This window comes from Spea bombifrons, chromosome 1, assembly GCF_027358695.1.
Source record: "Spea bombifrons isolate aSpeBom1 chromosome 1, aSpeBom1.2.pri, whole genome shotgun sequence".
Classification (NCBI taxonomy): Eukaryota; Metazoa; Chordata; class Amphibia; order Anura; family Pelobatidae; genus Spea; species Spea bombifrons.
Window position 1 is genome coordinate 60,541,841 of NC_071087.1, and position 27,533 is coordinate 60,569,373.

The 27,533-nt window shown below is 38.8% G+C and overlaps 1 protein-coding gene across 3 annotated transcripts; it reads left to right on the plus strand.

Annotated features, from left to right (window-relative positions):
• Window positions 1-8,585: 8,585 nt before the first annotated feature.
• On the plus strand, window positions 8,586-26,032 carry MFSD12 (major facilitator superfamily domain containing 12). 3 transcript variants are annotated; one of them, XM_053461993.1, is made up of 11 exons: window positions 8,586-8,983; window positions 10,660-10,870; window positions 18,745-18,865; window positions 19,445-19,651; window positions 19,726-19,818; window positions 20,053-20,145; window positions 20,260-20,430; window positions 21,485-21,579; window positions 21,739-21,869; window positions 24,636-24,680; window positions 25,641-26,032. In XM_053461993.1, the coding sequence occupies exons 1-10, from the start codon at window positions 8,719-8,721 to the stop codon at window positions 24,677-24,679; spliced, it is 1,431 nt and encodes a 476-aa protein (XP_053317968.1). In that variant the 5' UTR covers window positions 8,586-8,718; the 3' UTR covers window position 24,680; window positions 25,641-26,032. The 3 variants fall into 3 exon arrangements, with proteins under 3 accessions (XP_053317968.1, XP_053317961.1, XP_053317975.1); XM_053461986.1 differs by lacking the exon at window positions 24,636-24,680; XM_053462000.1 differs by lacking the exons at window positions 24,636-24,680; window positions 25,641-26,032 and adding an exon at window positions 23,623-23,810.
• Window positions 26,033-27,533: the final 1,501 nt, after the last annotated feature.

Here is a 27,533-nt window from a genome sequence, read left to right on the forward strand (position 1 = left end):
TGATGGTGCAAATTGTTTGCTGTTGCTTTTGGCACGCAGGATCCAGTCGCGTATGTTTGTTTGTAATGGCATGTTTGTTCCAAATGGTGTAAAATTCAATATGAACCAGTCCAGGACTTTGTTTTGTGTGAAACTGTTTGTTTTCAGCCTATTTCTCGTAGGACACACAGATACTGGGTCCATCCTCTGCATTGTAACTGTGGAAAAAACGCCATAAAAAACGCCAAGGCAATAAACCCACATGGCTTTTTCATGGCGTTTTTTCTCTCCCATAGACTTCTATTGGAGAAAAACGCCAAGATTTCTTGCAAAAAACGCCAGAGTGTCAACATGCTGCGATTTTGAAAAACTGCCACAGAGCCCAAAAAAGCAGAAAAACGCCAAAGAGGACTGAAAAAACGCCAAACAGAAAAACGCCAAGTGGAAATGGCATTTTGCGATTTCCTATTGAAGAACAGCTAACATCTGGCTGCAGCCGTTTTTAACAAAAAAAACGCCAGGTGGCGCTATTGGCGTTTTTATGGGCGTTTTTAGCAAAAAAAAACAAGTGGAAATCTAGCCTTACTGCTGAGCAGGAATTCTAGCTTGAATAAAAGGTAGGTGGAATATGATCAGAGTCTTACGCAAGCTGAGGTCAAAGTGGGCAGAGTTCAATAGTAGCCAGATTCTATCCAAAGTTACATAAAGGAAGCAATTCAGAACAAGCACACCCAAAGATCACAGAGAAAGTGTCTGGACTAAACAGACACAAAAACACAAAAAACCCAGCCACATGAGTGACAGGGCGATTTTGCACCAAGAAGACACCAAAAGTTCCTAAGTGCCTAAGACAATACCAAGGTTCAACAGTGGACATAAGATATATTACAGAATATTATTAATCCATAAAGGAAATTTACAATTTCTATAATGAGTGTTTTTGACTACCAGATTGTAAGATTATTCATTCCTGTTTGTATGCGTATAATACCATGAGTGGATGGTTTGTTTGGGGTTTTTTTCTGTTATTTAACTGAACAGTTGTGTGCTTTATTATTTCAGCAACTTGCAGCCATCAGTGGATGTTTAAGAGTATTTATATTGTTGAGTGTCTGTCTCTTGACAATAGCAGTAACAATATTTGATCTGAGAATGATTGTGAGATACATTTTAAGATCGGTTGCTTGAAACAACTATGAGAAGCTTTAAGGTAAGGAACCTCAGCATTTCCATTCAGCTAAATTTTTTAGGGAACAGGGTTTGGTCCTGATATAGTAAATAAACGGTATAATCTAAGTTGACAACAACAACTGAAGCTCTCAATTTAGTTGAACCTGAGTACTTCTCTATGTTTGTGACCTATGACATTATGAAACAGGTTCCATGTGAGGTAACAAAATGGGGTTATTTTTTTTTAGCTGTGGTCTTCTAAAAGCACCGTGAAACATCTACAGTCACATTGATTTTATGTAACAGAACCCCTTCCTCTCACTTCCTCTTTTATCTTGTGACGACTAGTGGGTGGAGGAGACAGATGTGATTAATTCAAAGGAAGATTATAGATAAAGTTAAAACAGAATAAAGAGTCACAAGACATTCCGTGTCTTCTTCGGTGGATGAGCAGAACATCTTTGCCCACTATTCTTTCCTGTCTTAAAATCTAATTCAGGGGAAGTTTAACTCTTAATATCACAGGTTTGATATGTTTTACCAATTATGGCTACCACGTATGTTTGTCTTATTAAGCATTAGGGGAACATGTTCATTTTAAAAAGCTATTTCTTATTTTATAAAGATATTGACATTCTCTCTGCATCATTTCTTTAATGTACAAGAAGCACTAGCAGATACATGCCCATGATGTTATAGAAGGAGAACTCAAATTCCACATTATCATTTTGTGACATTAATCTTTTATTTTGTATACAGGTGCGGTTCAATTAAGCGGAAGATCATCTGTGTTTATTTGTTGCTGAGTTTTTATAAAAAGATACATTATGATAATAATTGGATGCTACTTTAATTGCTGAGCTTCAGTCGTGTGAAAAAGAAAATGCACCCTCTTTGAATTCTATGGTTTAACATATCAGGACATAATAACGATCACCTCTAAAAATTAGGTAAATGCAATCTAACAACTAATGAACAACAAAATGCATCTTATACTGTGTCATGATTTATTCAGCAAAAATAAAGCCAAAATGGCCTGTGTGAAAAACTAAGTACACCCTTACTATTTCCATTTGAATTAAATGATAAGTAGCAGACAGGGGCTGCTAATCAAACGCCCTCGATTAATTGATCATCAGCAAGTGGGACCACCTCTATAAAAGCCGAAGTTTAGGCAGTTTGCTGGTATGGAGCATTCAGGTGTGTGTTAGCACAATGCTAAGGAGGAAAGAAATCAGCAATGATCTTAGAGAAGCAATTGTTGCTGTCCATCAATCTGGGAAGGGTTATACGGCCATTTCCAAACAATTTAAAGTCCATCATTCTACAGTGAGAAATATTATTCAAAAGGTGAAAACATTCAAGACGGTTGTCAATCTTTTCATGAGTGGACGTCCCTGCAAATTCACCCCACGGTCAGAGAAATCGCAAAAAAACCAAGAGTTATATCTCAGACTCTACAGGTCTCAGCATATTAAATGTTAAAGTTCAAGACAGTACAAGTAGGAAAAGACTGAAAAAGTATGGTTTGTTAGGAAGGGTTGCCAGGAGAAAGCCTTTTCTCTCTAAAAAGAGCATGGCAGCAATTGCACCCGAATAGACCTTAAGAGAGCTGTGCATAAAAAAAATGCCTGCAAACTTCAATGAACTGAAGCAACATTGTAAAGAAGAGTGGGCCAAATTTATTCCACGACAATGTGAGACACTGATATAGTCATACAGAAAACAGTTACTTCACTATTGCTGCTAAAGGTCATTCTGCAAGCTTTTGAATCATAAAGTGTACTTAGTTTTTCACATATGGCTTCTCCATTTCGGCTTTATTTTTGTTGAATAAATCATAACACGGTGTAATATGTCATGCGTTTTTGTTTATCTCAGGTAGTATTTACCTAATTTTTAGACCTGCTAAAGAACAGATGAGTGTTATTATGTAATGCTATGTAAAACCATAGAATTTAAAGAGGTGTACTTTCTTTTTCACACGACTGGAGGTCATATCAGACAAAGGGCACATGTGGCTTATACACCACGTATTGCTTGAAATATGAAGCATGAAATTTCTTTAGCACTGTAAAAAATATATTAGTAATGCAAGGATCATGCATTTGGATGAACGTACTTAAATCTGGTATGCTTTAATTTTATTTTGGGTCATATATTATATGGGTAGCAAATCATGTAACATGGTGTACTGTTCACCACTAAACATACTTCAAGTTTTGTTATGTAAAATCTGAGCTCTTCATAGATGATGGCATTAAGTAAAAGGCAGCACGATACTGTAAACTGGCTCGGCAAAATAAAATACTTCCATGCTGTGGAAAGGGCAAACAATATATGATGGTGTATAAAACCAAAATTTCTATAAAATGGCATATTTATAATGCAAACAATGTGTCAGATTGGTGCTAGAAAGGGCAAGACTTTCTTAAACAGAAAACGGCAAATTATGGAAATTAAGAAAGCTCAGATAATTGGACAGAGTCCAAGTTAAACATTATCTTAAAAATCCCAGAAATTCTGGTAATAGATAATATAACACTAGATCGGCTGCTACAAGCGTAAATTATTCACTGACTGGTCAAGTTGTTTTTGCTGACTTGCGTATGTCAAGCAAAAATTGATACTGCATTCTTTTAAGGACAACAAATTAATTTCTGACCTCTCGGTTCCGACAAATTTCAGAGCGGTTTTCCCATTCAGGAAATACATTTGGAGCAAAATTTTTAATGGAGAGGTCCCTGCCACCTTCTGGACTTACAGCACCACCATCTTAAGCAGAGAACTTCCCCAAACATTAGACCTTTTTAACCCCTTAAGGACCAGGCTGTTTTTTATTTTTGTACCCTTTGGGATCAAGGCTGCTTTAACACTTTTGTGGTGCTCGTGTTTAGCTGTAATTTTCTCCTCACCCAATTAGCGTACCCACACAGGTTATACATTGGGGGGTTTTTTCAGGACAAGAAGGACTTTTTTCAGATACCATCATCTAATTTCCTATAAAAAAAATATGATAAAAAATTGAAAAAAACCCCACTTTTTCTCACTTTTATTTTAAAAATCTTTTACTTATCCAAAAAAGCTTATGAAAAAACCTGCTAAATAGATTCTACTATTTTTCCTAAGTGTAGAAATACCCAATGTTTTTATGGGTTTTTTTTCCCTTTTTTTCTGCAAGTTATTGGGCAATAAGTACATGTGGGGTTTTGCTATTTCAAAACCAATTCATTTCCAGATCTGGTCATTCTGCCCCATGTGCTATTTTGGGTCTCTTTGAAGCTGGCCAATGGAATTTACCCCATTAAACCATATATTTTTGAAAACTAGACACCTCAAGGTATTTCAAATCCTGGTATTTTAACCCTTTCCATGCACTAATTCTACTACCATCCTTTGTCAAACTTTGTGTTAGTAATTTATTTTGTGTTTTTTATCACAAAAAAAATTGCACTTTAGGTATAGATTTTCAGCTTTTGGTGTATGTCACTGTCACACAACACCCCAATATGTGTTCAGTAACATCTCCCGAGTTCAGTGATACACCCCATGCATGGGTTTGTCGGATTGTTTGGGAGGTAAAATGACACATTTGTGAAGTGTGCTTTTTTCAACTTGGAACTTTAACATTTGGTCCTACTGCCCCCATGTCCTAAATGGGCCATCTTTGAAGACGACTAATTCAATTTACCCGATCAAATAACATATCTTTAAAAACTAGGCACCCCAGGGTATTTCGAATGGTGGTAGTTTAACCCTTTCCATGCACTAATTTTACCACCAGCCTTTTGTCAAAATTAGTGGTAGTCATTTTCTTTAATCACACAAATTGTACTTTAGATGTGAATTTACAGCCCCTGGTATATGTCAGTGGCAAACAACACCCAATGTGTGTTCAGCAACATCTTTTGATTACAGTGATTACCCATGCATGGGTTTGTCTGGTGTTTGGGGCTAAAAGGCCACATTTGGGAAGTGCGCTTTTTTCCATTTTGGTCAGTCTGTTCCCATGCCCTGTCTTTGAACCCAGCCACTCCAATTTACCTCATCAAACCATTCATTTTTAAATTAGACACCCTTTGGGTATTTGAAATGTTTTGGTTTTTTTTAACTCTTTCCATGTCAAGATTTTTGGGAAGATACAGCACTTGCTCATAATAATAAACCTTATTGTTTATTTTATTTATTTTATTCTTTTTGGACTTTTTTACATTTTGATGGAACTGGATGGTTCCTCTGAATGTGACATCACTGCATAAATATTTTTAAATGTTACTACATTTTTAAGCAATTTTTAAAAAAATTATTTTAATAATCACATTGTGATTAGAAGGCTGGGCTCCATTGAATTGCATGGTTGAATGCAGTACCTGGAGAGACCCTCTGTTGAACTTTCACATTTTATTTTTCTAAAGGACACGCTGCCATCTTGCGAGTGGCAAAGTCACATGGGACTTGTCACTGTAACTCCCTGAGACTGAGGACATATGGGAGAAGGGTTGAGTTGGGGGGGGCTGTGGCAGATTCATGGGGATGCTCCTTTCTCAAGAAGCTCAATGGAACTACCAAGTGCCTCAGAACTTTGCCCCTGTATGTTAGTTAATTCTCATCACTGTTTTTTTCACCACCCTGTCCTTATGCTTATTTCCTGTTCCCTGCAACTCTTGCTCCATCTGCTGGCGGCCCTGGGAATTCCCCTAGAACTCTTGGGCAGAACGCAAATTTGGTGCAGTCCGCTAAAACTTCAAGCAGTTGTCATTCTCCCATGAAGCCTCTGATCGGTATACTATTTGGGGACAAGGGAAGCAATTGCCAGGGGTATATGAGGATATATTTACGGGGTTTGGGGTCACTCCATTAGGGTACACTGTTTTCTGTATATCGGGATATTTCACAGCAGGGCGCGAGGGAGGGAACGGAGGTTTGAGGTTTGTATTTCAAATAGGTCTGAGTAAATGTGTGTAGTGTAACTCAATAAAGAAGTGTTGTTTTTACCTTTCATCATGTTTTCACTGATGTTTTGGTGGGGAACTATGTATCACTGAACACCCCCATTCCTCTGCCCCCAATGGCTTGGACACGCCAAAGTTCAGAAGACATGGAGTGAAGAGCCGACTGATGTGCTTGAACTAAAGGTCCACTTGGACAGATAGCACATGCACATTATTAATGGCACTGTAACATGACATGATCCTGTTAATATGCAATTATTTCAGATATATTCCTGTTACTCCATTTTCTCTGTTTTTTTCAGGATATTGTTATTGTTTTTTATGTACAAATTACTGTGTATTTGTTTAATTGGTTATAGTTATAATGTTGGTAAAGATGGTGGTTGAATTATTGCACGTGTTAAAATACCACCATTTAAATACACTGTGGTGTCTAGTTTTCAAACATATATGCTTTGACTGGAATAAACTGAATTTGTCTTTTCCAAGATGTCCCAAATTGGTCATAGGTTCAGGGTGACTAGATTCCAAAAGTTGAAAAATTTAAATGCGTTTGTCCCATATGTGGCCTTGTACCCTCCAATCAATCCAACAAACCTATGTGTGGGGTATATCTCTGTGCTCAGGAGATGTTGCTGAACACCTATTCAGGTGTTTGGCAGTTCCACATATTAATACCTATATTCATACCTGAAGTCCTGGACATTATGGATGCTACAGCGGCAGCAGCTCCATGTCCTCTGAGCTTTATTGGGCGGAGTGGAATAGGCATTAATGGGCAGATGGTGGCGGTCCTGAAGCCATTCAGGGAAGTAACTAAGAATACATACTGGCCACCCTCTGTGACCCAAGGGTTAAGGGCAAGTTGGCCCTTAAAACTAATGTTAAAACTTGGAAGGGCATGATTCTCTGTAGGGTGTGTGAGACACAACACAAAAGGAGCATGCAAACCAAAGGTCAGGAGTTGGAAATTGAGATTCCCAGCAGCGGTGCCATCCACACGTCCAATTTCCAATCCCTTGTAGCCATGCAGAGCAGCTAAATCCACAGGAGCATCAGCCATTTGGGATGTAGCCCTTTGGTGGGTACTATCGAAGTTCCCCAAAGAAAGCCTAGATCCCCTGGAACGGTCAGTGGCTACCTTAAAGAACCGCTACTACCCCCTACTACTGAACATCTAAGTTATTGCGACCAAAAAGCTGTTATCTGGCCTGGCCTTCCTTAGTGTCCCAGCAGCTGCTACAATGCCAATTTTTGCTCACATACACTTACACATGTGGGTGCACATACACTTAGGTAACCCTGCTGCGTTCCTGTCTCTGCATGCCTGTTCAAAATTGTATAAAAAAGGCCCTTTCAACCCGGACCACCCCTGAAGCAGCATTAGGAGACAGGAACAAGTGGTCACAGGGCCCCTTAGAGACAGGGGCCCCATCGCAGTTACGCCACTGTGTCTGGGTGTGCGTGGGGCATGTATGCTAGTGTTGAGCATCTGTGGGTGTCAGTGCTGAATGTCTAGATGTGTTGGTGTGAGTGCTGAGTGCTTGTGTGCGTTTATGTTAGTGTGTGTGTCTGGATGTATGTGTTTCTGGATGTGTATGGCCATATTGAGCTCAGGCTCTTGATCCACCCCTGTAAGTTGGTCCTATATAATGTATATTTCAATATGTAAGGAGACCACCCTCTTCAAGCAGCAGATCACTGAGGTTGGCGTTTCATAATGATGAGAGCAGTCCGTGACCTAAAACACAGCTCCTCCTTTCAATATGTATTTTTTTTATGATCAGCATGATCAGCAGGAAAAAAGGATGTTGCTTCCTCTGTAATCATGTTCCCTGGAAAGGTGGGGAGGAGGCTGTGATGCGTGTGTGCTGAGGAGGGTGTTAAGAACTGCACGTGATTTGCTAGACATGAGTGGTTAAAGTCAATTCGTGTGAGCAAACAAATGGTTTTTAGGGGAGATATATTTTTATATTATTAAGAACATTCCTATATTGCATCATTTGGAGTGAGTCATCCAAACTATGTCAATAATCATCTATGTAAATATTGTAAACCAGCTGCAGCCAGGTCGGCAGAGAAACCACCGCCAGGCTGCACCCGGTGCCGCAAGGAACGGGTTAAACGAGTCACAAGGTTAGTTTAAGGGGGCGGGTTTTATTGTCAGAAAGCACCCTTTCCAGCCTATCCTCCAATGACGTGGAAGGTCCCGATTGGCTAGGATTCTCATGTCCTGTTGGCCGGGCTGGATTGACCGAGTGGTTGCTCAAGACCAGGTAGGATCTGTATTGGTGGTCGGTGCCAGGCATTGGTGGCATATAACGCAGGACCCATCCGGATCGACATCTCAAACATTTGATTCGTTGATTTGGGGGAGTTGGATCCCCCACAATATTTAGGACCAATGCGGAACAGCCTTATCACAGACTGGCTAGCCCCGCGTTTCGGCTTATTTTATCTAGGGTGGCTCTTCACACTGCTCTCCTGTGTATTTACTATCTGTATTGGTTGCCACTACTCCTGTGCCCAGAGATACTAAGTGGCAGATGAATGCTATTTTGACTTTTTTTCCTATTGGAACCCAAGACTTCCATAAAGGACAAGTCAGTACCCCATCATGACAGAGCCAGTAACTCTGCCCATATGCCAGAGGCTCAGCTATGCCACAGGGCATTTCCTGAATGACTTATGTGCCTCTATGTGGTTTACCTATTTCTTGGTTTATTTCCATTCCGTATTGGGGTTCAACTCCTTCAATGCTGGAGTCCTACTGTTGGTGGGTCAAGTTGCAGATGGAATCTGTACCCCTTTGGTTGGCTATGAGTCGGACCGGAGAGTTGGCTGTCTTTCGTATGGGCGCCGCAAATCCTGGCATCTGATCGGTAGGTCTTACATTAGACAATGGTGATTGTGAATCAGTAATGTATATAATCTGTATATATGCAGAGTTTCAGATGTTATTAGTAACTTACTATATATGTAAAACTTTGTGATGTTTTTTATCTTCGGCATTTTTTATTTATATAGCGGCAACTATTTACGCAGCGCTACCTAAAGCATAAATTCAAAGCGTATGACAAAAAATATTTCAGACCTTCAATAAGGACCATATACTATGTATTCTTTGAAAAACAAGCTATATATATATATATATATATATATATATATATATATATATATATATATATGTATTTGTTTCCTGTAACTCCATCTGGTTAAAAATAAGCTAAACCAACTTTGGATATCTTGAAAGTATGAAACAAGTTTCAAGCTTTCACTTACAGGTGAGGTATATTTCCAGTAAATGGGATGCATAAGAAGAACCCAAACATATCTGAAATGTTTTATAGACTTTTTGATTCTGTTTTATTTAAAAATGACATTATTCTTAGGATCTTTGTAATCTGTCTTTCTGCCTAAAAAGCACTTTCCATGTCCTCAATGATGCCGCATAGTGATAACCAAGCTGCTATCGCTTGGCTACCTCATCTGCGATGGTAAATATCATTTCCCCCACTTCATAGCATGCTGTCTGTTATGTTGGGTATTGAAGGTGTCTATGCGCATTACCGCCATAATAATCATAATACATCAAGAACGTAACGGCTGTAGAATATGTAAGACAAAAAATGTGTTGGTTTACACTGTTGTAATGAAACTCGCAGGAAAGTATTTTCATAACATTGTTACAACACAGAGTTTGGTGATGGCAGTTCCTCTTGAGGCATTGAATGCAAGACGCGGGCCAAAGGAATTATTGAATATGTTTACACGTTTCATTTAACAAAACTTGAAACTTTCTTTATGTACCTTGTTAAATTGTGTGTGTATATATATATATATATATATATATATATATATATATAATCATGGCATTTTAGTTGATATGCCGTGTGTGTGTGTGTGTGTGTGTGTATATATATATATATATATATATATATATATATATATATATATATATATATATATATATATATATATACACACGCACACATCAACTGATATTTAATACTAATATCAATCAATTTATCCCTGCATAGTATTTTGTTAGCATTTGATTACATGATAGTACCTTTTTGTTTGTGTAATGACAGCCTTGGTTTTATCTGTCAGCACCAGACAGTAGCACTTCCTGGGTAAGCAGTTTAATTTTCTCTTTTAAAAAAAAAAACAAACAAAAAAAAACATACTGTTATATCTATTTCGTAAATTTTTAACCATTTCCTTCAATACAAGCTTTGACCCTCATTAGTATGTTGAGTTCTTTTAAAAATGTTTTGGAAGCAGTATTTTTCTCTGAGATCTAAGTTTATTATATTTCTTTTTTTTTTACACTATTTGTAGATATTTGCAAAATGTAAATGCACAACAAACTGTTTATTGTTCACTTATATACTTTGTCATCAGACTGAAGACTCTTTGAATTATCCTTATATTGGTTTTGTCTTTTATTTTTTTTCAGGCATGCATATGATAAGACATTTTCTTTATCTTAATCCAGTGAATATTGAAGTCCTAATATCAATTTTATCTATTTTTTCCTTTCCATACTCCTCAGGCACATTGAGCGTGATTCTGTCATTCCCTTTTATATTTAATCCTTGTCTGGGCTGCACAGAGAACACCCCTCAGTGGGTAGGCTTGATCTACTTCATCCCATTTATTGTCATCTTCCAGTTTGGTTGGGCAGCCACCCAGATTTCCCATTTATCTCTCATTCCGGAGCTGGCCAAGAATGAACATGACAAGGTGGAGCTCACAGCCTTCAGGTAGGAATGGAGAAACTTAAGTAGAAAAAACTATTTTATGATTTGCGGTCCTTGCACTACTTAACTTCTTTTAAAATTACATTTCTATGGTATCTTCACTAAGAAATCAGAGACTTTATAAGACACACACAGGGATGCTCATGGCAGGTGTTTTTTATTTTTTATTTTTTTGCTAAATGAAGCCCTGATGCGGGCAAGCAGCTGGGCTAGGATCCAGGTCCCCCGTAGCTCTGCAGGAGTCCTGGCTCCTCCTCTCTGGCAGCCAGTTGATACCTGCGCAGTGCTGGTTGCCAACCTCTGCTGCTTTGCGACACTTCCACCGGGGCCCTTCTATGACGGAGCAACGGCGTGACATCACCTTCCAGGGCTCAGTCTTAAAGGCCCTGTCGGAAGTGGCGGGCAGCAGTTGTCTACGAGCATCGCGCAAACGTCCACCGGTTGCCCCCACTAGACACCAGGGAGTCTGGAGCACGGGGGGCAGGCCTGGGGTTGCATTGGTAAGTCTGGGGAACAGAGTGGTCGTATCTGGGGGGGGGCAGAGCGGCATATCAGGGGAGGGCATCAGACATATCTAGGGGGCATAATGCATATAACACGAAAAAATAGTTTGTTTTTTTACTAGTAAAACTTTTTTAGGTTGTATATATTATAATATAATATTATAAATATTGTGCTTGGGTTCTTGTAAAATATAGCTTTTATTTTTATGTCATAGTAATGCCATTGTGATAAAGAGATAATTGTTGTGTGTACAATGACACGTTAATGTAACTTGAGTTTTTTATTCTGCTGTTTGTTTTTGACACCTGGTTTGTTCATTACATTATTTTAAATAAATGAAAAATGTCTACTGAAGCCTCTTTCCCCCCCCCACACGCTGTGTTGTGGCTGCGTCGGATACAATGTCATTTCATATCCGGCACAATGTCCGAGCCCCCACGCAGCCCCGTTAGTTTCTGGCTGCGTGCGCCAGAGCTTGGAGGAAGAAGTAGTCCGGGGAGCAGATCTTCTGCATTTTTGTGGATGTAAGGAGAAACTCATGAGGTGAAGTCCCCAGGATGATGGGCTCTGTATGAGGAGTGCTGTCGTTACTTAGCTGTTAATATAAATACCTGGTGCATAGGGGATAATGTATGAAAAACAAAGTATCGCATCAACCACCAAATGATTTGGTGGCACAAGGCATATGCATATTAACAGCTTTGATTAAAATGATGTTTTGCATCAGGACAAATAGATTGTCATAAGGGACAAGAAGATTGGGCTACCATTTTAGTCCGTTGGACAAGTACATGAAATACTTGAATGCTGTGCCGATCAGCTCCAGGAAGCTGCTGACAATTGGTCAATACCACGTGTCACGAGCTAACGTGACTTTGCAGAGAGCTACTTTTAGCGTATGCTTTAATTAAATGTTGGGATTAAATAATACAGGTTTATGAGCAGTAACATTTCTACCTGCTGGGCTGCCCTTTTGCTCTAGAGGCTTTTTGTACTATTATTAAGTGCACCGTTTATTAAGTTGTTGGACTTTTTAAGAATTGTACTGTAGTATAACTATAGAAAAGGCCAGGGATTGCAGAATAATATTTATATAATGCTTATGATAAATCATGGTACATGTCTCACTGAAGAGTTCATAAATCATTTCAATCAGTATACTTACAGTTAAAGGAGGAAGTAGTGGCCATTTTTATTTTCTCAAGATGGATTAGGCTGTTTGCGTTACTCTTTGCATTAGTAAACTGAGGAATACTTTACTTAAAAGTGAAAGTGAGCTTGTAACACTGGGTTTATGATCTTCTACCAGCGCGTTCTTACCTAGTGGCTGCAATCAGACTAAGATTCCAGTTAATGTTAAACTGAGTGAGTCTATAAGAACTTCAATTTACTTATGTTAGGGACCAAAATTTCAGAATTAATATTAGTGACAACATTTAAGTTTATAAGCTGATAAACCAATATATAAAATTATTAAACATACAAGAATAAAAAGATTCAATTACTCATTGTCACAATATGTTTATATAAACTTATTTAACATAAGAAATAAATCAAGTTCAAAAAACACAATGGAGGTATATACCAGAAATTATATATACATATACGTTCACATACACTGACTCTGAACTACAGTATACACACACATACAGACACATACTTACATGCATACACTACGCCCTTTCACCGCCCAGAGACCATCTGCAACTCTGTCTGTCTTCCACCTATAGATCACGTAATACATGTTGCGTGACCCCGCTGGAAATCACAGGAATGCAGCTGCACTCCTCGTTTATGGCATAACAGTTTTTCAAGCAGCCCATCGGTGTCAGGAAAGCCACATTGGGTGTGCTAGAGCTGACTGGTGGCAAGTATATGAAATGCTTCTTAATATTTTTGGCCAAACACATAATCGCTTGGAAAATAGCAGGGGGGCTGCAAAGGGGCAAATACATATGGGGTATTTTTCAGTCACCCTCCATACATTTTCAAGGGGGAAAACCTTGAACATTTAAAGGGACCACACAACTATCCTATGCATTAAAGTGCATATTATTATTATTTATTGTTTTATATAGCGTCATCAAATTCTGTAGCGCTGTACAATGGGTAGACAGTACATAACAAGTAGTATGTAACATAACAAATTGACTAACAGACAACAGGTGAGGAGGGCCCTGCTGAAACGAGCTTACAGTCTAGAGAATCTAGTGTCACTTAGTTCCCTCTGGGAAGGGTTTGAGATTTTGACACTAGTAATGATGTTTCTAATACCGTATTTGCTCGATTATAAGACGAGGTTTTTTTCAGAGCAAATGCTCTGAAAAATACCCCTCGTCTTATAATCGGGGTCGTCTTCTAATCAGACCTCAAATAGAGGTCTGATTAGGAGACTAAGATCCAGATCCCCCGCACCGCTGCAGGGGACCTGGATCCTCCTGTCGTCGCCCCCCCCCACACACACACACTTACCGGTGCTCCCGGAGGTGAAGTTGGCAGCGGGGGTTTGTATGCGTCCGTCGCAAATACCTTCCCCGACTGTCAGAGATCAGCGTTCCAGAGTTCCTGATCTCTGACAGCCGGGGAAGGTATTTGCGACGGACGCATACAAACCCCCGCTGCCAACTCCACCTCCTTCCGGCTGCCGCGGAATGAGACGTCAACCCGCTGCCCCGGCAATACAGCAGGAAATTGGAAGCACCGGTAAGTAAGTAAGTAAGTGTGTGTGTGTGTGTGTAGGGCATTTCTGGAATGCCTTACACCCCTATATGCCACTCTGGCACTTAGGGGGTTAAAAGGCATATTATGGGGCAGAGTGGCATATAGGGAGGTATAAGGCATTTCAGGAGGCAGAGTGGCGTTAAGGGGGCATTTAATTGTGCACTCTGCCTCCTGAAATGCCTTATACCTCCCTATATGCCACTCTGCCCCATAATATGCCTTTTAACCCCCTAAATGCCAGAGTGGCATATAGGGGTATAAGGCATTTCTGGAGGCAGAGTGCTCTATATAATGCCTTTTAACTCCCTTAATGCCACTCTGCCTCCTGGAATGCCTTATACCTCCCTATATGCCACTCTGCCCCATAATATGCATTTTAACCCCCTAAATGCCAGAATGGGATATAGGGGTATAAGGCATTTCTGGAGGCAGAGTGGCACATAGGGGGTCAAAAGGCATACCATGGGGCACAGTGGCATATAGAGGGTTAAAAGGCATATCATGGGCCACAGTGCCATATTGGTGTGGCAAGCCTGGGGGCAGATGTGCGTAACTGGGGGACAGGTTGTAAAATACAAGAAATAAAAACAAAAAAAAAAATATTTTTCTCAATCATAGCTTTTATTAAAAAAAATAGTTTACATGAATTAACATTTACTGGTAAAACTTTTTTCCTTTAGGGTCGTCTTATATTCAGGCTTTTTCTTTTTTTCCTAAGTTAATATTCAGATTTTGGGGGGTCGTCTTATAATCAGGGTCGTCTTATAATCGAGCAAATACGGTACTAAGTTTAGTTACTAAGGTGTTAAAAGCAGTAGAGTTAAGTGGCATAGTGCCTTTGATGTGACTTAATTTTCATGTGGCGTGCAACGTGGCATGAGTATCTTACATGTATCTGCATAATGTCCTTTTTATGAATAATATGATGAGGTCCTTCCTAAATCTGTTCTTTTAGGGTCCCCAAAAATCTACGAACAGTGAACTGACTGAGGTTTGGAGCTGTTCGAGGCTAAGGAGTGTTATAAACCAAGTCGTATTATAAACCAACTGACCACAACCACAGTGTAAAGATTCAGTCGGATTTCTCTGCATTTGCTTCCCCGCTCTTAGACAGTGATTGTCACCGCACGTTTAGTGTTCATTTGTGGTACTGACTAACCGCTCCCCACAGGTTTAGAAACCATTTTAATCATCCACCTTAAAAATATATACCGGTATTTGTATACTTTTTCAATAGCCGTTAACATGACCAAGCTTCGACACTGCTTTACATTGTCACTAGTGTTGGTTCCATATAGGTTATATGATATATGATGGAAAACCTAGATATAGTTGGGTATTTCAGGAAAGCTAAAATTCAAAAGTGCCCTAAAAGTTAGGAATTACTCTCTAAAGTACTTTTGCCTCTTTGTGGACTGTTTGTTTTTAACAAACTGTTAATCTTCAGCATGTTTTCCCTTTTTGCCTCCCTGTTTTTGAGATGTGAATGCATACTGTTATGAGATAAAGGACTGGGACAGCCTCTATATTGAATCACTCTGCTTGTTTTCATCTACTGATAATATTGTGGTATTTTGTGTCTTTCCTTTTTAGTGGTTTCTTTGTTTAGTGTTACACACAGGGAATGTTAGAGATTACACACAAAAAATGTAGGTGCAATGATTTTTATCCATTGAGTAGCATTTGACAACGTATCAATACCTGATTCTGACCATCTAGTCTCTCTGAAGCCTTGGTCACATGCTAGGTTCAGGATAGTTTTATGCCCGTCTCATGCATATTTAAATTCCCTCACTTTATGAAAGCTACTAAAGCTGGAAGGTGGTTCCAATTATCTGCCATGCTCTCCATAAACGGCAGTGACCTCTAGCTCTAAAATAAAGAACATTCTTCTTTACTGGGGGGAGGTCAAGGACATAAAATCGTCCTTCTTAATTAAGCCTACCATTGTCTAGTAAAAAAAAAAAAAAAAAAAAAAAAGCAAAAACTTTGGTAGTACTGTTAAGTGCATAACCCCTTGACAGGTCTCATTATTTAACCTTGCCTAATTCATAATAATCCATGGAAAGCATAACCAACATGCAGTCGTGTGATATCAAATGAGGGCATATGGAGGTTCAAAGTCTTTACTATTGGAACAGAAACATACGGTAGTTTTTAAAAGTTTTTATGCTTTTATGCAGGCTTTTAAATCTGTTTAAAAAAAAAAAATCATACATTTCGTGAAGCTGCAGCGCAGTGTCCCCTCTGGTTAAGGTATGAGGCACACAAAAAGGGAAGGATATGATGGAAGTATTATGTTGATGAAGCTTGACACCATGTCACTCTCATGTTTGACATTTACTTCCATGTTCTTTCCTGAAATCCTAGAACAGGATGCTGTCAGTCTTAAGAGCTTTCTGTTTTCTCTGAAGCCATCATTTTCATGTAGCGGTGTGTTTTGGGCTACTGCATTCTGAAATGATTTTTTTTTCTGAATAATGTTTTTGCCATTTACCACAAACCACTGTATTTACTAAAATGTAGTGACCAGTGTTCAGACAACGATCCTGAATGGTTAAAGCTTTGTTTTAGCAGTCATTTTATCAAGAAGAGTGGTTGGGTCTTTACTAATCGTATACTCTTCCCTTGATTTTATTTTTTAAATATTTACTATATGCAGTCTTCAAAATCAGAAAAGGCACGTGTGGTAGACACAGCAACGGAGGTTGTCTAAGCACATCACGTAGACGTTCACCAGCTGCGGCAATGCACGTGGACAACCTCCGCTGCTGGCACTTCCACCGGTGCTTCTCAGTCATAGAAACCCCGGCGGAAGTGCCGGCAGCAGAGGTTGTCTGCGCGCATTGCGCAATGCCAGGGACTCTGGGGGTCCATTGGTAAGTCTGGGGTGGTGGCATTTCAAGGGGGCAGATTGGTATTTCTAGGGGACATAAAGCATATCTGGGGGGGCAGAGTGGCATATCTGGGGGGCAGAGGGGAAGGACTATAAGTAAGGTGCATTATAAATTAAGGTGGACCTTAAAATGGCTATTGGTTTTCCAATTTCCTGCATAATAGATACCAAAAATGTTAAACTACATGTATTACTGTTCATTAGATAAAATACTTTTACCATTCCACTATGTGTATTTTTTTCTTTAAAAATACCCTTTTTCCTTTAAAATAGCACCAAACTTTTAGGGTGCGGCCTATAAAGTCTAAGTATATAATTAGACTTGTGCACTCTGATTCGTAGAAGTTTTCTTTTCTATTTTGTTTTTGTACGAATGTCTGTAAAGGAGGAGGAACCCCAACAAAACGAACAAAAATGAAGGAGCGAGCTCCGAATAATTTTTTTTGCATTGACTTGTTTTTTTACGTATTTTTATTTACGTGTTTCATGACACTCCCTCTTCCCCAATTGGAGGAGCGGGAAAATGGTCTCTCAGCTTCTCTAGTTCTTCTTTTAGGCCCTGGTACTTCTCCAGCTTCTCATACTCCTTCTTCCTAATATTGCTGTCACTTGGCACCGCCACGTCTGTCACCACGACTGTCTTCTGGTCTTTGTCTACCACCACAATGTCGGGTTGATTAGCCAGTACTTGCTTGTCCGTCTGGATCTGGAAGTCCTACAGGATCCCACAGAATATATTGTATTTAAAAATAAATGTCCCAAATATGTGAAACCGGATATAAACACTAGCTAAATGATTTTCCAAGCATCCCCAAGTAAATTTTCACAGCTATATGTATGTCTGTAGCTGTAAATACACGTAGATTGCATGCAAAGCATGTGTAGGTAATTCTCTAAAAAGATAAAGGGTTAAAAAAAGAAAGTAAAACACTAAAATAACCATCCACACCACACGGAACTTGTCCCCTACATAGATAAATGATTTGGCCTTTTAAAATCTGTAAGCAGTATTGAAATTGCAGACTCAGAATACCAAATTTTAACGATTTGGAACAATAAACAAAAATCCTTGGTATATTAAGTGTTTCCCAACTCTGGTCAGGCATATGAATATAATTTTGTATTTCTCATTTGCAATAGCTGTATTTTGAAGTAAAACGTTTCTTACTAAACAGTGGATTATATAGAAGAGTGGTTTAAAAAGAAAGCCCTATATGTCTTTAAAAAAAATAACATATGCTTTGTGTAGGTACGCTAAATGAGAAAGAGAGGGAAGAAATGGGTGAGCAAGGACATAAACGAGGCATCAATGTTGAAAATGCTGTTGTCTTGATGGGGAAGGAGATTTTAAAGGTGATGGTGGGCACCTGGTATGGCACAATGTCTTATCCTGTCTTATTTGGGTTTGTTTTCGTTTTTCAAATTGAACCCCAGTAGCACAGGTGGGTTTCCTTTCTGTGATTTCTGTCATGTAGGGAAGGCTAACCGATTTAGCTATAATGTGTGGATTTGTGTCTGTACATTTGCACATATGTAAATATGTATCAAATGTTATTAATTCTGATTTAGTAGTTATAAATGTCCTCTCTTTTTTCCATTCAGAACATAATAGGTAAAGACCATATGACAAACTTACACAATCGTTTTAGTTGAAAAGGTTTAAAAATGAGCCGTTCCCATCTTGTATTCTTTGTTTACATGGACGTTTCTCACTCTGTTGACTTTGACATACCTATTTTTTTTTTCCTTTCTTCAGATACGCCTTCACAGTCATGGCAAATATTGCTGTATATGCAGTAGCTTGGTTGCTGCTGCATTTTCAGGAAGGAGAGACCAACACGGAACACCTAAGCTGGCAGGACATTCCTATTTTCAGGGTGTGTGAGGTTGAAAAATTTCTGGAAGTCAACAAATATAAATAAAAAAAAAGTCTCTCCACTGCACTCCATAACTTGCCATAGTGTACACCAGAAAAGAGTTAAGTGGGATAGGCACGAAATGAGATATCCAAAAAGACAAAGAATAGCGATAAGGACAAGGTAAACAATGGTACAAAAGCATGTTAAGACAACATGGCGTGGAAACCTTGGGGCAAGAGAAGTGTGGCTTTCAACCATCAACAAATGATCATCCGAGGGAGGCTTATTAGCTCTCTAATATTTGAAAGTCAGGACAGGTTGCATATGGACTTTCTCACTTTTCTAAAAGTGGTCATATGGGACCAAACACCAACTTTGCCATCCAGGTTTTTTTGTGTTTTGTTTTTTTTTTCTTTTCTAGATAGGAGAACCTTGTGACTTGTCACATACTTACACTAGATGTAACAAGGGTGAAATGCCATCAAGAGCACACAATTAAATTATGGTTATTATCGTTTTGTTGAGATAGCAATTATCGTACAAATAATGTGAGGTACTTTTGTGATTGACCGTTCTGTATTCGTGTTTTTCCTGCAGACACTGGCCCTAATCATGGTGGCCTTAGGGGCTTTGTTTTCCCTTGTTTTCCATGTTGGCACAAAAGAAAAAAAGCACAGCTTTCAACACCTTGTAGAAACTGAAGACGCAGAAGCTGATGCTCTAACTGAACAACCCAAGCTCACTAACCCACCAAAACCACTGCTGCGCTGGCACCATTGGCTTGTGGAGCCTTCATTTTATCAGGTAAAATCCGGTGGGGTACAACGAGACATCAATGATTCGTAAGAATGTGTCTGAACAATGCATTTTCCCCTCAGGTGGCTCTTCTCTACATGTGCACACGGCTCATAGTCAATCTGTCCCAGACATACATTGCTGTGTATCTGACAAATTCTCTGCATCTGCCCAAGGTATTATTCTCTTCAAAGGTGTCCAGTCAAAATGTAGTTATTTTGAATTGTTGACCACATAAAATCGTATTTTGCGCCTTAAATTTTTCTGCCTTTTTGCTTTTCACTGTGTGTATTCAAACAGGTTTCCTACTCAACCTTTTTTAGTCCTCTTTTCCTCAGGAAATACCTTTTTATGTTTTTGTAACTGAAGTGTATCCTGTTGCCACATGATTAATTACTTTTTGTATCTAGAACTATATTGCCACCATTCCCCTGGTCATGTACGTCAGCGGTTTTGTATCTTCGTTCCTCATGAAGCCTGTCAACAAATTGATCGGACGCAATGTAAGTGTTGAAAAATGCTTTCCTTTTGGGAAAGGGGTTATACTTCTAAAGGTTGGATATGTTTTGGCTGTTTCTCTGGTTCAGTGCTTTTTTTTTTTTTTTTTTTTTTTAAAGCTTACCTACTTTGTAGGTCTTCTAGCCATTGCTGCTTTTGCAGCATGGGTCGCACTAGATCCTGAACTTGGAGTTGCTGTGTATGGAGCTGCTGTTGTCCTGGGTTCCGGGTCTGCTACAATCTTGGTCACCTCCCTCTCCATGACGGCGGACCTCATTGGCCCTCACTCGGTACGCATGTATAGCAAGTAAAATGCCCTAGTAATTGCGTTTTGTGTTCTCTTCTGTGAGGTATAATTCATCTGTGGCTAGAGCTAATGTCTACCCCTTCCTTAACAAATAAAGTGAAACATAAAAAAAAAAAAGCTGACCACGGTGATGCGATTGGGATACTCTCTAGTTACGTGTTCTTATTATATCTCTCTCCCTTTTTCTCAGTGCACCCACACACCTTACATATTGTTCTCTTCTACATCAAAAGTAGGGCATACTTTAAAAAACACATTCATAAATGTAAGAAGTTATTATTTTTATTTTTTTTATTTTTTCCCGTAGTTTTATATGAACATAAATTACCACAGCTAAATTCAATGGGGAAAAAATATCCAAAATATATTCATTAACTTGCCTTGGCTTTCTATTTGGTTTCTATTTGTGTTGATTGGGTCCTCTACAGAACCCATGAATCTCTACAACATCCCAGCAGGGTTACATTTAATAAACACGGGACCTGTAAGATACTTTATAAAGAACTATTAACCTGTGTTTGGAGCTTTTTTCCTTTTTAAAAATGAACCTTGGTCAAATGTGAATACAGGAAGGTCATTCTTGAGTGTAGGAATTCTGGGTAACTTGATAACAAATTTTAGTTTATTCATTGAAGAGCGAGATAGTAGGAAAGTTTGACTGAGAGTTGTGTTTTTAACTCCCTCACTTCACTATTTATTATGAAGGGTCCTGCTGACAGGTTTCTCCCGTGTAAAGGGTTGAACTGCCTTGCATCATGCATAATTCAATAGGTGAGGAGACTTTGACAATATCACAGTGTTTTAACAATGCATTATACAGTGACAGCCAAGCTGTTCCTTCAGGGAGAGCTCAATAAAGTCATGGAGCAAGTATAGTGATGTGAACTGTCCTCGCACCCTACCTTACTGAATAAACCCATGTATCGTATGTTGGCTTTAGAATAATAATTTGTATTAGAATAATAATTTCTTATCACTGGATAACAGAAGACAAATGCTGAGAAGCTCACACTGTGTTTCACCTTTTAAAATTACAGCACAGTGGAGCCTTTGTATATGGGGCGATGAGCTTTACTGATAAAGTAGCCAATGGGTTGGCAGTAATGATCATCCAGTCCTTCCATCCTTGTCAGTAAGTATCCGCTTGGCTATTTTGGCAACAACTGTTATATAAATTTAGTATTGTGTGCATGTAGAGTTCATTTGGATTTGTGATGGAATAGGACAGCATGTGTCTAATTTCTGGAATGTATTTGAAATTTTAATGTCTTTCATTATACTACTTCTGTAGCACTCAGGTGTGTTGTCCAGCCTGTACCCCGTTCTACCATTGGGTGATGGTGATAGTTACTGGAGCTGTGGCCGTTGTGGCTGCCATATCCCTAAGCTCTATTATGATCTGGCCGATCCAAGTGCGGTTCTGTAAGTAAACAAAATTTATTTTATTTCTTTTAGGAAGTATTTGTGGCAACCCGTGCACATAATTCTAGACCACTTATGATGAACTACAGTCTTCATGTTGCATAGTGCATAGTGCACATGTTAGCTGGAAAAATTAAGCTGTGAATGTTAAGACATAAATAGCTTTTGACTTTTAATGGTTTGGGACACATCAATTTAAGGGATAATTTTTTGTTATGGAAAAGAATTTCCCATAAACCTGTATTACACCGGGTCATTCTATGAATTATTAATAAAAAATAAAAAAAAACAGTATGTTTCATGGCAGGTCTGCTGATATGCCTTTTTTATATTTTAGCTGCTGAAACATTAAATATATAATATTTTAGGCAGTAATGGCAGCTGGAGCAGTCCACAATATTTGTAACATCCAGCCCGACGTTTGGTGTGCAGCATCTTATTTTGTATTCCTTACCTTTTTGAATGTTTTTCATATGCAAAATTTATTTTGAACCATTTACTCATTCATTTTTATAAGCTAAGCAATATTTTAAGAAAGCAGATCATATAATAATCACTGTGTTTTATTGTATAGAGGTGATAAGAAAAATCTTTCTTGCTGTCCTGTTCTTGCTGTGACGCTGAATGTCATGTCTGCAGGCTGATGTACACCGATCAGCCGTAACACTTCCTCCTTCAAACACTTCAACTTTGAGGACAAAATGTTTACTTGTTGCCTAATATATCCCAACCCGCTGACATGTGCCATGATAAAAAGATGTCAGTGACCATAATGTTATGGCTGATCGGTGTATGTTGCTTCCCTGTTTATGAGCTAGATGTTGCTTATTATTGTGTTTTTGTTGCCTACAAAATATCTCTTTTTGAAACCCTGGTCATTCATACCTGGGGGCTTTAGTGGTGGAGTACCTGGAGCATTCCCTCTTCCGAAAAAGTGACTTTGTGGGGGGCAGGGGGCAGACTGCCTTTAGTAAGCGGGGAATGGGAGGGACGTGAGCAAGGAATGGGACAAACACCACTTCCCTGTTCACTGAAAGAAGAAACAGACCTGGAGACAAAGGTTTTTACCAGGAGACTCCGAAGTCCAGGGTTTTTACTGCCCTGGAAACCAGAGCAACTTTACCATTTCTAACATATCTTTGTTCAACAATGATTCCCCTTTAGCAATTTTACTTAGTCTTTTTTCCACAAATTAGGTGCCACTAAAAATACTTCCTTTTATAAACTGCAGACCACAGACCTTATGGATAGCTCTTGGTATTACTAGAGTCTGTTTTAATATTTTTCTTAATTGTATTTAAATTTTTAAATCTTTTTAGGAGAGGAAGAAACTCTGTGTCTCTTTTTACTTTGATCCCCACTGCTGTTAATCCATTGCTCTGCATTGCTGATCGCACTACCTCATCAGAGGGGTCTGAATTGACTCTCTGGGAATCTCTTTAGTTTAAATGTGCCTGAAGAGAATGCCCAATCTTCTGTTTGAGTGCTGTCCATTATTGTGTTTTGTTGTTACACTGGATCGATCATCATGGAAGCTAGCCATGCTAGCGCCTGGTGACAGGACAGAACCCAGACTGTTTAATGAAAACTATAGAACATACAATTATGTATGTTCTATAGACCATGTTTTATAGGATGCACCAGTCACAAACTGGTAAAAAGGGAGCTGTAAAACTGACTTTAACAAAAAAAAACTATTTTATATGGAAGTATTCATGCGCGTTGTCATTGCTTTGCTTGTGTCTGTTTTTAGCCAGTTTGAATGACACGAAATTCAACAATCAGTGAAAAGCGTACTCCATTATGCATCATTTTCTGGCAGAAATATACGCAATGACTCCTTGAATCCCTTGTGCTTGAACAGGTATTTTTGGCTACTTGGCTAGATCTTGGAGCAGTCTTCCAATGGAAGTAGTATAAGCAGTAAAAAAAACAAAACAATTTTCTTTACCTCTCTGTTGGCCTTTGTATTGTGCAAGATGACCCGCAAGTTGCATCATGACTCTTAATACTGGTAGAACTGGATGTTGGAGACCCAGTCGCTGCTTTGTGTGTTGACAACTCCATGCTTTCCATGCTTTGGTTGCAATGTCCTGAGATGGCTGTCCTTCAATACCATGTTTCTTTGAGCAATGTTTGGTGTACTGTGTTCAAGCTTAAATTAAATGTCCAGTGCACTTGCTTTGCTTATGCTCAGGATCCTAGTTTCCACAGTGAGTTAACCCTTTTACACACACACTCCTAACATCACTGTCTGAGCCTGCAGGTAGTGGCTCCTGCGGGCGTTTTTTAATCTATAGACCTGTAAACTTTCATTTATATCTATTATCTAATAGATATGGATACATAAAATATACCTCCGGCAAAATAGCCGATCCTGAAGATGCATTTGCACAGCGCTGGAGGCTAGCGTAATTAATTGGTTTAACTAATTTATCTTTAAGGCTCTGTACACTTTATTTGGTTAAAAGATGTCCATGTTTTTAAATGTCCTGTACCAAGAGGGTTTAAAGCAATTGCCTATTTTATTATATAGGCCACCTATACAAGAGGATGGCAATTAGTTAAGGTGACATATTGACTTAGACCAAAATCAGTGACTTACTAAGTGATTTTAATCGCCTGCTTTGGGTGCAAGCATGTATCTAGGAAGATGTAGTTTGTTCATATGTTTAAGATCTTTTTTTCCAGAGGACAAAATATGTTCAGGACATAAAATTTCCCTTTCCATACAGATCGCATGCTGATGAGTTTTCTATGTTTTAGGGCATGCAGTGAGAACTTTGGTGAGAGGTAATCCAGCTGAGTGAGGTACTGAACATTTTAAGTACTTCAGTTATCGCTCCTGACCTGATGTGGTAGATGCCAAGTCTACTTGATGCCCTGGTTATGACCTAGATGTGAAAACAACTTTTAGGAGTTCTCATCTTTTCTTGACCACCATTCACTTGTGAATAGCTTTAGTTGTTCCATACCTACCTTGAAAAAAACACTTGCCATCAATAGCAAGAATCCTGCCTTTACCACCCTGCCTCTCACATCCAAAACTGATTTCAAGCAGTAAAAGTGAGCTCTTCACTCCTCTCCCTTTTCTCTGAAAAGTGTTGCGGTTCTTGTGATGATCATCTTCTTTTATCCACCTTTTATTATATATCTTCACTGAAATACCGGTTTCACCAGCATACTGACTTAGTATGTAGTAAAATATGCGCAACACTGGTGTCCACTCTATTCTTGGACTGTTCAAGGAAATGTTGTGTTTCATCAATATTCCTTTGGAACTAAGACTTTGTTTTTGTTTTTATTTTTTATATGTTTTTATTGTTGCTGATTTTAGTTTGAATGTTACCAGTACCAAGGAAGCACATAATATCTTGCCTTTTTAAAAATATACACAAAACGAAAAGACCAGTGTAGTAATTTGCGGCGGTTTCAATAGGCCTTAGCATACCTTCAATTTGTTCTGGTAAAAATCTTTGTCTTGGTCGGTTTCTTTCTGCGGACAGGGAAGTGGTGTTTGACAACTCACTTCCCTCCCATTCCCCGCTTACTGAAGGCTGTGTGACCCCGACCCACCACAAAGTCACTCCCTCGGAAGAGGGACTGCTCCAGGTACCCCACCCCTGAAGTTCTCAGGTTTATATAAATATAAGGTGATTGTCAGTTGCATGACTGTTATTCATGGGTCTTCAGGTATGCACAGGTGGCCTCAACTTCCAGAGTTAAAGCATCCAGTTGTAATATGTTTTTTTTTCTTCTTCTAACTTTCAGGTAGAATCACAGTGTCTTCAATACAGGATTCTTCCCGTACATCAGAACGTGTTCTTGGCTCACAGGAAAATGGCATAGTGAACACATGACCACTACAAAAAACCTTTCACATTCCCTTTTCTGTTCAATTGTTAATGTTTTATTTAGGCAATGCACACACAAGACTACTTTCAATTGATTTGAATTGTGTTAAAAGGACCTGCTCTTTTTGTTTTTTGGTTGCAGCACTTTTAGGGCAGATTTTACATTTTAAGGAGTGTTAAGGAGGATGCAGCTCATTCCAAAATCAGACTTGCAAAAGAACCATTTCAAATCCATAGCTGAAACTATGCCAGTGAATCACATACAGGACAATGAAATAAAATAAAATTATTTTATATCCATTTTTACAACATGCTGTATGGAAATTCTTATCATTTGTGGACCTTCATTAAATCAACCTCTGCCATGGCCAAATTAAGGAGCTTTGGTACCTGGAACATTCTCTGGATTTCCTGCCTTAGCAATCGCTCTGCTGGGTCTCTTCACTTCTGTTCTATGCTTTTATTTGTCCTTTATTTGCAGCACACTTGCTGATATCTTTTTCCTCATTCTTGTCTATCCTCTTTCTTCTTTTTTATCTTGATTGCTTGCCTTTTACTTTTTTTATCTTCTTTCTAATGTCTATTCTGCACCCCCCCCACACACACACATACATATACACATGCGCACACATAATGTATATGCATAAACACACATATATGTGTACATACATGTGTATATTTTTATTCATATACTCCAGCAGCCATGTCTCGAACGTTTTGTCTTGAGCGTGCTGTTTCACTAAGACAAAACATTAATTTTTCTAGTATGCTAAACAAATGAAACTTATCGTTTTTATGGCAACTACCTATGAGTACCCGGGACATATAACGGTACAAGGAATGATGCTTCTAATGCATTTAGTTCCCAATACATTAAATTAAGCAGAGTGGCTGGAACAGCACCTTTTAAACAATGTAGAAATGTACATTTGCATCAAACGGGTTTAGAAACGTTTAATATACTGAATAGGTTTGCTAATTGAGGATATTTAACATATATTCCTATCACGTCCAACATATTATGCGCTTAACATGATTTTCTGGTACATCATGTCAAGCTTACATGTTTCATTAGTTTACTCAGATGTTCTGAAGCTGTAGATAGCCGGAATATCAATCTCCACTATACTCACTGCACACCAGGACAAGACTGGTTGGATACCAAGACATTTCTTCTAAGCCCATTTGCCCATAGGCCTGTGTGGAAGCCATACATCAAGAACAGTTTATGGCTGGCTATTGGAGTCACTTCATGTCATGTGACCTCCTACATTTTTAGTGGCAGCACCATGAGGAAGTGCTGTAAATGATCAGATGAAGTATTATGTGTTTGTTCAATTTTGAAGCGCAAATTTTCCATCAGCCCTATGCAAATAGGGATTCCATATATAACTTTAGAAATATAACCGTGCAAGCTCATATGGCCTTCAGATATGTTATACAAATGGATAAGGTGATTTTAACTGAACAAGGTGAGATGTGATGAGTGCTGTGTTGGAAATTAAGTGTTTGGCTGAGATGTGTAATTGAGTTTGTGTCATTTGTTTGAAAATACTGTGTGCATGCTAGACTGAGGGTCTTATTGTGGTCCTTACTGAGTTTGCATTCGCGTGGTTGAGAGTAGTCTTTGTGTTCACGTAAGTGTCGTAAAGTATTGTAAGTATAAGTGAAAGGCTTATGGGGTTGTGGGTTACAATGAAGACGGTGAGGTGTGGATGGATTGAACATTAAAAAACTCAAATATTTGCATTATTTGATTAATACCTAGAAATTACCTAAAATGAACATGATTTATTTTTTGATTAATAGC

Bases quoted from the DNA above. Each gene is read 5' to 3' on its own strand.
- MFSD12 (XM_053461986.1), top strand. From the start codon at position 8,719: ATGACAGAGCCAGTAACTCTGCCCATATGCCAGAGGCTCAGCTATGCC. The intron at 18,866-19,444 runs GTGTGTGAGGTT...TTTTTCCTGCAG, and splicing joins AGGACATTCCTATTTTCAGG to ACACTGGCCCTAATCATGGT. The intron at 21,870-25,640 runs GTAAGTAAACAA...TCTAACTTTCAG, and splicing joins GCCGATCCAAGTGCGGTTCT to GTAGAATCACAGTGTCTTCA.